Raw genomic sequence first — 13,486 nt, forward strand, 5'->3', positions numbered from 1 at the left:
TGCTTACTTTTCATCTATATGTTTTCTTTGGGTGTCTGGTCAGATCTTATTCTAACATTTTTAGACATTTTCGTTTTATTTTTATTGTTGAATTTTTAAGAATTCTTTGTAGATTTAGAATACCAGTCCTTTGGCAGATGTATTTTGCAATTGTTTCCCCCCTAATCTGTGGCTTGCCTTTTCATTCACTTAACAGTGCCTTTCACAGAGCAGATGTTTCAAATTTTTATTAAGTCTACTTTCTTAATTTTTCTTTCTTTCTTTTTTTTTTTTTTTACTTTTGGTGTAGTATTTAAAAAGTCATTTCCAAATTCAAAGTTAACCTAGATTTTCTCCTAGGAGTTTTAAAGTTTTGCATCTTACATGTAGATTTATGATTCCACATTTAATTTATCATTCACATTTTTCCCCTGGATAGAAAAAATACTTGAAAAATTGGTAGCTACCAAGACAAAATACACAAAGTATAATTTTTCAAAATCAAAAGCAAGATTTTTATAGATTTAAAGTGTTACAAGTTATTATTGGGAGACACAATAATGCTTGTTTAAGGAGAACTGGCTAAAGAAGGAATGGCTAAATAAAATATCTTCGAGACAAACTGGCTAATGGTCTGACAGAGTAGTAAAAATGTAAGCTTTAGGGTATTGTTTTCCATAAAAATCCTTCCCATCTCTATCAAAAATTTATTTGCAATCCTATGGGCCAAGAATTACTAGCTTTGCTATCTCTTTTAAACAAATTGAGCATCTACAGAATTGTAAAATTTCCTAACCAATAGTAAATAGCGAGTGGAAGAAAGATACTCACTGCTGCAGAATTAGACACCTGCCAGGTACGCTGGGTTCACAATGTCTGAGGTCAGGTACTACACTGTGCGGGGTTTGTTGAATCTGCAGAAGAACTGAGGATATGGAGACTCAGCTACAAGATGTCAAGTTAACCCCAACATTGTTCAAGGGTCAACAGTCGCTGAGTATACTTGTTTGATAATAAATTCTTCAGAATTCCTTTAAGTATAGTTGGTAAAGAACTAGTTTGGGAATAGCAATCTTTATGTTTCTCTTCATTGTTGTCAGAAGTGTGTCAAGTAAGTCTGAGCTGGTTCAAGTCCAATGAAGAATAAGTGGCTTATAGTGAATATGAGCAAACTTTAAAATTTAACAAACTAAATAAATATTAACAAAATTTGATGATAAAATGATAAGATGAAGGGATAATTTTGACTATTATCTTTGGGGAAGAATAAAAGACAATGAAAGAAAGTAATTCTTACCAGTATTTTATAAAAACTATAAATTGAGTAAAATTTTTAAAAATTGTAAATCAGAATATTCTAAACCTGCAACTTTTATAATATTTTACATCAAATATACTTCAATTAAATTTTTGTAAAAGTTAGAAAGTAATTCTTTCTGGTTACTGGATTTTAAACCTTTTACAGATAGGGATTTGCCTATTTATCATCTATATAATCTACATTTTCTAACATATCATAATAGTCTCAGGAAAGGAGATAGAGGAAGGTTTTAAGGATGTAGAAAAGAGATGCAAATTTTCAAAAGGTTTTGCATTTAGCTACATACATGTTCTTTATTCTCAAAATAGCACTTGCCTAAATCTTTATGTAGGATAGTAGTTAATTTGGAGAACAATTTTCAAGATCAAATCTTACTAAAAAGAAATTTTGGCCACCTTTAGGTAGATACACAAACAGCAATTTAACATATACTGGTGTTTTCCATTAGCTTTTTAGCTTCATGTGTTTTTGTTAAAAGAGAAAATAAAATTATTGTGTAGTTGCCTATGTAATAAATTTTAAATTTACAGGTATAGATCCAAGTGTAAAAAATGGAAACTTATTTTCTTATAATTAAAATTAGTTAAATCTCTGAGCTCATGTACAGTGGGTTGCTAACAGTGGAAACAGTGTCAGACTTTATTTTGGGGGGCTCTAAAATCATTGCAGATGGTAACTGCAGCCATGAAATTAAGACGCTTACTCCTTGGAAGGAAAGTTATGACCAACCTATATAGCATATTCAAAAGCAGAGACATTACTTTATCAACAAAGGTCCATCTAGTCAAGGCTATGGTTTTTCCAGTGGTCATGTATGGATGTGAGAGTTGGACTGTGAAGAAAGCTGAGCACCAAAGAATTGATGCTTTTGAACTGTGGTGTTGGAGAAGACTCTTGAGAGTCCCTTGGACTGCAAGGAGATCCAACCAGTCCATTCTGAAGGAGATCAGCCCTGGCATTTCTTTGGAAGGAATGATGCTAAAGCTGAAACTCCAGTATTTTGGCCACCTCATTCAAAGAGTTGGCTCGTTGGAAAAGACTGTGATGCTGATTGGGGGCAGGAGGAGAAGGGGATGACAGAGGATGAGATGGCTGGATGGCATCACTGACTCGATGGACGGGAGTCTGAGTGAACTCCGGGAGTTGGTGATGGACAGGGAGGCCTGGCGTGCTGCGATTCATGGGGTCACAAAGAGTCAGACATGACTGAGTGACTGAACTGAACTGAACCTTTATCTTGCCAATATAAGAAATCTAACCTCTTTTGGCTTAAAACACAGTCTCTTTAGAATAAAAGTTTTCTCTTTATTAAAATATTCTTTTCTCTCTTCTTTTCTTCTCAGAATTTTGTTTTACATATGCACCCATCAGGGGAAGAAACCGTTGGTGGTATATTATTCCCCATTCAATGGATTATAGCACAGACACTCTACCTCTTTAGGTTTTACCATTGATCTATTCAAAGCCCAGCTTTGGGAATTAAAGTAAAGCAACTTTTACCTCTCAATGGACATGAGTTTGAGCAAGCTCTGGGAGATGGTGAAGGACAGGGAAACCTGATGTGCTGCAGCCCATGGGGTCGCAAAGAGTCAGACACGACTGAGCAACTGAATGACAACAACCCCTCAAATAAGTATGCTTTTGCAAATGAAATGTGCTTCCACTTTAGGTCTGTTCTTTGGGCTATGGGTTCATACAATTCTGCTTTAGAGGTAAAAAGTCAGTAAATTAACTTCTCACTGGATTTTGTTTGTTTCTACTCTCCCTGAGGCAAGTTCTATTTTAATTGTAGAAAACTAAAGAATTAAAAAATCATAGAAAGCATTTATGTGTATTTCAAAATTTTATTGTGGCTATACTTGCTGCAGTGACTAAAGATGGAGTCACCCAGAGAAGTCTACAACAAATGAAATATCTTGTAGTCTAAGATCAGTTCCTTTATTGCCCTGTTTATTACTGTTTTCCAGCAAAACAGAAATCACCCTTTGCATCTCAGAATAGCTATAAAATGAGCGATAGAAATTGCTAGTAGTTCAGCAATTCTATACTCTTAAAATAATGTGCTTCAGGACATTTCATCACTCACCCCAAATCAAATGTTAAGCTGACACTCTAAAGCGATTAAGATATATCTTCAACTAATCCTTCAAAACGTATAATACAGTTGACCCTTGAAAAACATGGGTTTGAACTGCACAGGTCCACTTACACAAGGATAATTTTCAAATAATATCACAGTAAATATCTCAGTACTACACTGTCCAGAGTTGTTGAATCTGCAGAGGAACTGGGGATGTGGAGACTCAGCTACAAGTTATATACAAGTTAACCCCAACATTGCTCAAGGGTCAACAGTTGCTGAGTATACTTGTTTTATAATAACATTTTCTTTCTTTTAAACCTTATCGTAAAAATTATGTAATTGTTGAGTCCAGGTACACCTGTAATTGAGAAAAAAGTAAATTTGGAGGTGGAACTCCTAATGATTTTCATATGTCAGAAGAGCTTCCCTGGTGGTTTAGTGCTAAAGTTGCTGCTGCTGCTAAGTCACTTCAGTGGTGTCCGACTCTGTGCGACCCCATAGACGGCAGCCCACCAGGCTCCCCCATCCCTGGGATTCTCCAGGCAAGAACACTGAAGTGGGTTGCCATTTCCTTCTCCAATGCATGAAAGTGAAAAGTGAAAGTGAAGTCACTCAGTTGTGTCGGACTCCTAGTGATCCCATGGACTGCAGCCTACCAGGCTCCTCCATCCATGGGATTTTCCAGGCAAGAGTACTGGAGTGTGGTGCCATTGCCTTCTCCGAGTAATAAAGTATCTGCCTGCTAATGTAGGCGATGTACATTGGATCCCTGGGAGGTGAAGATCCCCTGAAGAAGGAAATGGCAGGCCACTCCAATATTCTTACCTGGAAAATCCCATGGACAGAGGAGCCTGGAGGGCTTCAGTCCATGGGGTCACAAAAGTCAGACATGGCTTAGTGACTAAACAACCACAACAAAAGAGGAAACTCATGCCAACAGCAAAGACTTAAGAGATACATCAGTAGCAAGTTTTTCACAGAGTATTTGGTGTTTTATTTCCTTGCTAGAGATGTGGGGTTATAATGCTAGACCTAAAACCTTCAGCTATCATGAAGGCCGTTTTAATGACTTAAATTCACCTGAAATATGACTAGTAAAGAAATAATTGTTTTTAAGAAATTAACTTAATGTTTAGTTACTGTGTATGTGGGAGGTGCCCATTCTTTTTTTTTTTCTTTTTCTTTTTCTGGCACTCTGTGTTTAGCATTTCATGCAAATAATTGTTGCTGGCATTTTGTGAAACATTCAGCATAGTGGGAAAGTGTCACAATAATGGAAATCTTGCAAACCTTTCTTAATGTTTCTGTGCTATATTTAATATTAGTAATTCAAAAGATCATTTAGTCATCATCTCCAACATTCTCAATATAACTGCTTCAGATAAAATCTGTTATATGCTTCTTGTCATTTATTTCCCTTATTTTACATTGTATATTTTCATGTAAGATTTTTATTTTCATATCTGACTCTACCTCTATAATTCTTCACCAAAATTAACACCATGGCTTTTGACTGTGTTGCTCAATCTAAAGCAGTAACCACAAAAACTTCTATAAGGCCAAGAAAAAATGAATCAGAAAAATTCTTATTGTATTTTTTTATTCTCTGCTTAAAGCAATAAAATGATTTGTAAGTATATATCTCCTTGTTTTATAGAAAAAGTGAACATTTAATCATTGTTACTGAATATTCTTTGTGCATTTTTCCTGTGCAATATCATAGAAAAAAACAGTTCATGACAGCTATGATTTCACCTTTAATTAAACAGAAATTACTGAGTTTATTAGATCATTAATCTTCTAAGAATGAGCAATGTTTTTTCTTTCCTAAATATCTTTTCACTTTCATAGAACTGGGCAAAAACAGCTCTGCAATCTAAAATTAAGCAGCCATAGTGAATACAGATTAAACATTTATTGAGTACATATATGTTGTGTTTTTTTTTTTCTTTAATCTTCCCAGCATACTTGGAAAGTAACAGTTTCTTAATGTGTCATTAAAGGGTGCATCTGTGGATTTCTTAAAAACTGGTAATTATTATGCCTTCCACATTTATACTTGTACTTCAGTTCCAGGGGAAACATGATGGTGATGATACACATGTGCTTTCTGTTGAGATGGGACTGTGCCTGGATTTATTATAGGCCTTAATGACACATTCATAACTGAATGCTACAAATTAGGTTAAACCTCCAGTGAATTTATAATGAAGGTTTTCAGTACTTAATCTTTTTTATTCAAATGAACTACTGCCCTTAATATGGGTTAAACTGACTAAATTTAAGGCTACAGAAATGTGTCTACCAATGTTTATAACCCATAATTTAGGATTTAGACAAAATAATTTGCAATCCCCAGGTGCATCTTATAAGAAGAATTCATTCATTCATTCAATAGACATTATCCTAATAGATGCCTTGTCCTGTGCCAAGGGCTAGATACCTCAAGGAAAAAGATAAAATTCCTGCACTTGTATCTATTTGCCAGTCTACTGGAGAAATAGTTTCATTTGTGCATCACTAAAACACAGAAAGAAGCTCTAATGAAAACATGTAAACTATTTTATGTGAAACCCAAACATCATGGAACTGAATTGGCCTGTCCTGAGGCAGAGCATTTAACTAGTGTATTTAAAGAGTACTACGAGCAAGCAGGCCAGAGGGGATTGGCAACTGTTTTATTATGGTTTGGAATAAGAAATATGTATCAGTCAGTCTCTCCCATCAGGAAGCTTCCATAACCCTCTTATCCTTCTCCATCAGAGGGTAGACAGACTGAAAACCACAGTCACAGAAAACTAACCAATCTGATCACGTGGACCACAGCCTGTCTAACTCAATGAAACTATGAGTCATGCTGTGTAGCGCCACCCAAGACAGCTGGGTCTGGTGGAGAGTTCTGACAAAACATGGTCCACTGGAGAAGGGAATGGCAACCACTTCAGTATCCTTGCCTTGGGAACCCCATGAACAGTAGGAAAAGGCAAAAAAATAGAACACTGAAAGATGAAGGCCCCAGGTTGGTAGGTGCCCAATATGCTACTGGAGATCAGTGGAGAAATAACTCCAGAAAGAATGAAGAAATGGAGCTAAAGCAAAAACAACACCAAGTTGTGGATGTAACTGGGGATGGAAGTAAAGTCCAATGCTGTAAAAGGCAATATTGCATAGGAACCTGAAACATTAGGTCCATGAATCAAGGAAAATTGGAAGTGGTCAAACGGGAGATGGCAGCAGTGAACATTGACATGTTAGGAATCAGCGAACTAAAATGGACTGGAATGGGTGAATTTAACTCACGTGATCATTATATCTACTACTGTGGACAAGAATCCTTTAGAAGAAATGGAGTAGCCATCATAATTAACAAAAGAGTGTGAAATGCAGTTCAGTTCAGTTCAGTCGCTCAGGTGTGTCCGACTCTTTGTGACCCCATGAATGGCAGCATGCCAGGCCTCCCTGTCCATCACCAACTCCCAGAGTTCACTCAGACTCACGTCCATCGAGTCAGTGATGCCATCCAGCCATCTCATCTTCTGTTGTCCCCTTCTCCTCCTGCCCCCAATCCCTCCCAGCATCAGAGTCTTTTCCAATGAGTCAACTCTTCGCATGAAGTGGCCAAAGTACTGGAGTTTCAGTTTTAGCATCATTCCTTCCAAAGAATATCCAGAGCTAATCTCCTTTAGCATGGACTGGTTGACTCTCCTTTCAGTCCAAGGGACTCTCAAGAGTCTTCTTCAACACCACAGTTCAAAAGCATCAATTCTTCAGTGCTCAGCTTTCTTCACAGTCCAACTCTCACGTCCATACATGACCACAGGAAAAACCATAGCCTTGACTAGATGGACTTTTGTTGGCAACGTAATGTCTCTGCAATACTTGGATGCAATCTCAAAAACGACAGAATGACCTCTGTTCGTTTCCAACGCAAACCATTCAGTATCACAGTAATCCAAGTCTATGCCCTGACCAATAATGCTGTGAAAGCTGAAGTTGAATCATTCTATGAAGACCTACAAGACCTTCTAGAACTAACACTCAAAAAAGATGTCATTTTCATTATAGGGGACTGAAATACAAAAGTAGGAAGTCAAGAAATACCTGGAGTAACAGGCAAATTTCCCCTTGGAGTACAGAATGAAGCAGGGCAAAGGCTAATAGAGTTGTGCCAAAAGAAGGCACAGGTCATAACAAACACCCTCTTCCAATAACACAAGGGAAGACTCTACACATGGACATCACCAGATGGTCAATACCAAAATCAGATTGATTGTATTCTTTGCAGCCAAAGATGGAGAAGCTCTATACAGTCAGCAAAAGCAAGACCAGAAGCTGACTGTGGCTCAGATCATGAACTCCTTATTGGTAAATTCAGATTTAAATTGAGGAAAGTAGGGAAAACCACTAGACCATTCAGGTATGACCTAAATTATATCCCTTATGACTATACAGTGGAAGTGCAAATAGATTCAAGAGATTAGGTCTGATAGACAGAGTGCCTGAAGAACTTATGACTAAAGTTCATGACACTGTACAGGAGGTAGTGATCCAGACCATCCCTAGGAAAAAGAAATGCAAGACAGCCAATGGTTGTCTGAGGAGGCTTTGCAAACAACTATGAAAAGAAGAGAAGCAAAAGGCAAAGAAGAAAAGGAAAGATATACCCATTTAAATACAGAGTTCCAAAGAATAGCAAGGAGAGATAAGAAAGCCTTTCTCAGTGATCAGTGCAAAGAAATAGAGGAAAACAATAGAGTGGGAAAGACTAGAGATCTCTTCAAGATTTAGAGATAACAAGGGAAGTTTTCATGTAGAGATGGGCCAATAAAGGACAGAAGGTATATGGAGCTAAGGAGCAGAAGTTGTTAGGAAGAGGTGGAAAAAATATATAGAAGAACTATACAAAAAAGATCTTCATGACCCAGATAATCATGATGGTGTGATCACTCAACTAGAGCCAGACATCCTGGAATGCGAAATCAAGTCTGCCTTAGAAAGCATCACTAGGAACTAGGCTAGTGGAGGTGATGGAATTCCAGTTGAGCTATTTCAAATCCTAAAAGATGATGCTGTTAAAGTGCTGCACTCAATATAGCAGCAAATTTGGAAAACTCAGCAGTGGCCACAGGACTTGAAAAGGTCAGTTTTCATTCCAATCCCAAAGAAAGGTAATGCCAATGATGCTCAAACTACTGCACAATTGCACACATCTCACATGCCAGCAAAGTAAAGCTCAAAATTCTCCAAGTCAGGCTTCAATAGTACCTGAACCATGAACTTCCAGATGTTCAAGCTGGATTGAATAAAGGCAGAGGAACCAGAGATCAAATTGCCAAAATCCTTTGGATCATCAAAGAAGCAAGATATTTCCAGAAAAACATCTATTTCTGCTTTATTGACTATGCCAAAGCCTTTGACTGTGTAGAACACAACATTCGGTGGAAAATTCTTCAAGAGATGGCAATACCAGACCATCTGCTGCTGCTGCTGCTGCTAAGTTGCTTCAGTCGTGTCCAACTCTGTGCGACCCCGTAGACAGCAGCCCACCAGGCTCCCTCGTCTCTGGGATTCTCCAGGCAAGAACACTGGAGTGGGTTGCCATTTTCTTCTCCAATGCGTGAAAGTGAAAAGTGAAAGTGAAGTTGCTCAGTCATGTCCGACTCTAGCGACCTCATGGACTGCAGCCTACCAGGCTCCTCCGTTCATGGGATTTTCTAGGCAAAAGTACTGGAGTGGGGTGCCATTGCCTTCTCCAACCAGACCATCTACCTGCCTCTATGAAATCTGTATGCAGTCCAGGAAGAAACAGTTAGAACTGGACATGGAACAACAGACTGGTCAAATCAGGAAAGGAGTACATCAAGGCTGTATATTGTCACCCTGCTTATTTAACATATGAAGAGTACATCATGCAAAATGCCGAGCTGGATGAAACACAAGCTGAAATCAAGATTTCTGGGAGAAATATCAATAACCTCAGATATGCAGACACCACCCTTATGGCAGAAAGTGAAGAACTAAATAGTCTCTTGATGAAAGTGAAAGAAAAGAGTGAAAAAGTTGGCTTAAAACTCAATATTCAGAAAACTAAAATCATGGCATCTGGTCCCATCACTTCATGGCAAATAGGTGGGGAAACAGTGGAAACAGTGACAGACTTTATTTTGGGGGGCTTCAAAATCACTGCAGATGGTGACTGCAGCCATGAAATTAAAAGACCTCACTCCTTTAAGAAAAGTTATGACCAACCTAGACAGCTTATTAAGGTCCATTTAGTCAAAGTTATGGTTTTCCCAGTAGTCAAGTATGGATGTGAGAGTTGGACTGTATAAAAACCTGAGTGCCAAAGAATCGATGTTTTTGAACTGTGGTGTTGGTGAAGACTCTTTAGAGTCCTTTGGACAGCAAGAAGGTCCAACCAGTCCATCCTAAAGGAAATCAATCCTGAATATTCATTGGATGGACTGATGCTGAATCTGAAACTCCAGTATTTTGCCCAACTGATGTGAAGAACCACCTCATTGGAAAAGACCCTGATTCTGAGAAAGATTGAAGGCAGGAGGAGAAGGGGACAACAGAGGATTAGATGGCTGGATGTCATCACCAACTGAATGTGTATGAGTTTGAGTGAACTCCAGGAGTTGGTGATGGATAGGGATGTGGTGTACTGTAGTCCATGGGGTCACAAAGAGTTGGACAGGACTGAGAGACTGAACTGACTGATTTAGTATTTTCCTATTTCTGGCACAAAGCTCCTAAAACCCTTGGAATGCACTAAGTGATAAGAGCAATAAACGTGTCTTTAGTATGTTAATGAAGTGATTTTGAGGAACCCCCCCCAAGGATGGAGGCTGAATGACAGGGCAACCAACCATGTGATTAGAAGGTTTCAATTCCTCCTCTTTACTTCTGGGAAGGGTAAAAGGGCTGGAGGCTGAACTGATTTCCAGTGGCCAATGATTTAATCAATTGAGCCTATGAAATAGAGCCTCCATAAAATCCCCAAATGATGGGGTTTAGAGAGCTTCCAGGTTGGTGAACCCTTGGAAATTTGGGGAAAGTGACGTGCATGGAGAGGGCATGGAAACTCTGTGTCTTTCTCTATCCTTACTCTCTGCTTCTCTTCCGTCTGGCCATTCCTGAGTTATAAAAGTTACATCTAGTCAGTAAAATGTTTCTCTGAGTTTTTTGAGCTACTCTAGTAAATTAATCATGCCTGAAAAGGAGGTTGTGGGAACCTCTGATTTATAGCTAGTTGGTCAGAAATACATGTAACACCCTCAACTTGGATGGGTGTCTGAAGTCTGAGGAGGGGGTCATGGGAACCTTTAGTTTGTAGCAGTTATTCAGAAGCACAGCTAAAAATCTTGGCTTATGATTGGTGTCTGTAGTAGGGATGGAAAGTTGTAGTCTTGTGAGACTAAACCCTTAACCTGTGGAATCCGATGCTCTCTCCAGATATGTGTGTGTGTGTGTGTGTGTGTGTGTGTATGTGTGTTAGTCACTCAGTCGTGTCCGACTCTTTGTGACTCCATGGGCTGTAGCACTCCTATATGCCAGGCTCTTCTGTCCATGGAATTCTCCAGGCAAGAATATTGGAGTGAATTGTCATTCCCTTCTCCAGGGCATCTTCTGGACCTAGGGATTGAACCCGGGTCTCCTTTGCAGACAGATTCTTTACTGTCAGAGCCACCTGGGAAGAACACATCTCCAGGTAGATAGTGTTGGAATTGATTTAAATTCCAGATCACCCAGTTGGTGTACAGAGAGTTGCTAGTTAGTGTGGAAAAGCCTACACACACAAACACATATACAGACCCAAGTGAAATTGGGTCTAGAAACCCAAAAGAGCAGTCTTGGTCAAGGTTCTAATATGCTCACTGGCACAGAGGCTTGAAAAATTATGGCAGGTTTGGAAAATTATAAAATAAATATAACAAGCATAAAAGGCATGCAGAGGAATAGTAGACATCAAGTCTTAGAAGTTCACTGGGGACCATATTCTTTGATAGTTTGGATTTTATGCTTTGCACAGTAAGAGGAAGGTGTGACTCTGCAAAGAAATAGCTTTATGAATGCCTGTCTTTTGTAGCCTATCTGCAGAAAATCGGCAAGTCCAGAGAGGAGAGAGAAAGTGAGAAAGTTAACAATATGTTCTGGAAAATACTGAGGCCTTTTTTGTTGTTTTCTGTGCATGTTTTGAAGTAATAGAGGCTTAAAATATTTTGGGTGGGTATTCATTTAATAAAGACAGAAACCATTCTTTTAATATCCTTTTAAATTCTTAGAAATATCATTGCCCATGCTTGTTGATATTCCACATGTTTACTCAGCTCCACTCATTAGTTTTGTCTGGGAGAATTAATCATTTTATAGGAAAAAGAAAACCACATTGTTGTACTATACTAATAACTCCCTGCTTTCTTCATGCACTAATCATGCAAAGAAGGAAGGAGAGAAAGAGGTCTGGAGCTACTCTTTAGAGTGAGCAAGTTTCTCTGGGATTCATTTTCTTCAAGTCAATCAATCTTTGTAAAGCCCTCTTTATATACGAGTCTTTTCACAGTTGTAGTGAGGTTGCTGCTTTACAATATAAAATTTATATATTTCACAGTTTTCATCATTTCCTAATTTATAAGATTTCTATAGTTGTATTAAATAGCTTACATCAATGAATATTAGTTGAATGGAATGCTGTAGTTTTATCTGTCTCTATATTTAGTATAGTTTCATAATCTGCATAGTGTTGCTTTTATTAGAATTGTGTTCCATAGTTATACATTTTATTTTGCTTTAATATAGAATTTTCCCTTAATTTACATTTATAAACCATTCAAATCTAAAATCTAATCTATTGGAATCAGAATCTAAAATCAGTTGCAATCTATAAGAATTGCTGATAAAAATGCAAAGTTTTTATTTTACAAGTTGTGCTATTTTAAAAAGGTATAAGCAGAATTGTCTGTATTTTTTCTTCTTAGTTGTCAGTGCCCTTCATTCCCAATGTGTACCTTGTGTGCAACCAGAAATTAACATGAATTACAGTATTGTCGCTAGCGGGAAGGAACGCTCCTGTCAGTGCAGGAGACTTAAGAGACATGGGTTCAGTTCCTGGGTTGGGAAGATCCCCTGGAGGAGGGCATGGCAACCCACTCTAATATTCTTGCCTGGAGAATCCCATGGACAGAGGAGCCTGGCAAGCTACATTCCATAGGGTCACACAGAGTTGAACAAAATTGAAGTGACATAGCATGCACAGTATGCTAGATTTGTGTGACTAAAAAAACAAAATGAAACAAACCCACTAAACTAATATGATCTGTTTACTTACAGAGAGCCATATCTTAGAAGATGTCAACAAATGTATCATAGCCCTGAGAGACCAGGATGCTGATAATCTAGACCGAGCTGCAGGTGCTATCCGAGGACGGGCAGCAAGAGTTGCTCACATCGTCACAGGTGAAATGGACAGTTACGAGCCAGGGGCTTACACAGAAGGTGTGATGAGAAACGTGAACTTTCTGACAAGCACTGGTAAGTCTCTGTCCTAAATAACAGTGGCTCTCTTCCTAATAGTTGCATCTACATAGCTACCAAATATTCTTACATATGGAAAGAAAATCTCAGTCTGTGCAGTTTGCTTTGAAATAGATTGCTGTTATCTGATAGGTGCTTAAATCCTGCAGTCATGTGATTTTAAATTTATCTCTGGGGAGTAAATATATTCATCAGAGAAAAAGGACTTTTTATAAATATATGCATTCTATAAATTACTCACAGACTTTAGCCATATATGAATGTTTATTAATGCTAGAGCTATTAGGAGATATAATTAGGCCAGATGTGATAAGTATGCTATAACTTCCAAGCCCTCTTTTAGCTGTATGATTGGTACCCCAGGTTTTTGTTTACTTTGGTTAAGCAGAGTAAACTTGTCCTATGTCTCCAGAGAAATGCTTTCTGCCTTATTTCCCAGTCTCTGCAAAACACTCTTTTGTTCTTTCACATGATCTTTGATTACTTAAGAAATATGGATCCAAGATTTCATTTTGGTTGGGGCACCCAAGTTAATATTTTCTGAAATCAGCAAGTAAATGCTTAGT

The 13,486-nt window shown here is 38.2% G+C and overlaps 1 protein-coding gene across 10 annotated transcripts in view; it reads left to right on the plus strand.

Annotated features, from left to right (window-relative positions):
- The window catches only part of CTNNA3 (catenin alpha 3), a 1,912,303-nt gene that overhangs the window by 1,407,282 nt on the left and 491,535 nt on the right, over nt 1-13,486 (plus strand). For all 10 annotated transcript variants that reach the window (XM_086381634.1, XM_086381633.1, XM_086381642.1 and 7 more), the window contains one exon: nt 12,717-12,917. In XM_086381634.1, coding sequence (XP_086237760.1) covers nt 12,717-12,917 — 201 coding nt within the window. The remainder of the gene's footprint in view (nt 1-12,716; nt 12,918-13,486) is intronic.

Source organism: Bos grunniens, chromosome 28, assembly GCF_055505025.1.
Source record: "Bos grunniens cultivar Pamir isolate PY7600 chromosome 28, Bosgru_T2T1.0, whole genome shotgun sequence".
Taxonomy (NCBI): Eukaryota; Metazoa; Chordata; class Mammalia; order Artiodactyla; family Bovidae; genus Bos; species Bos grunniens.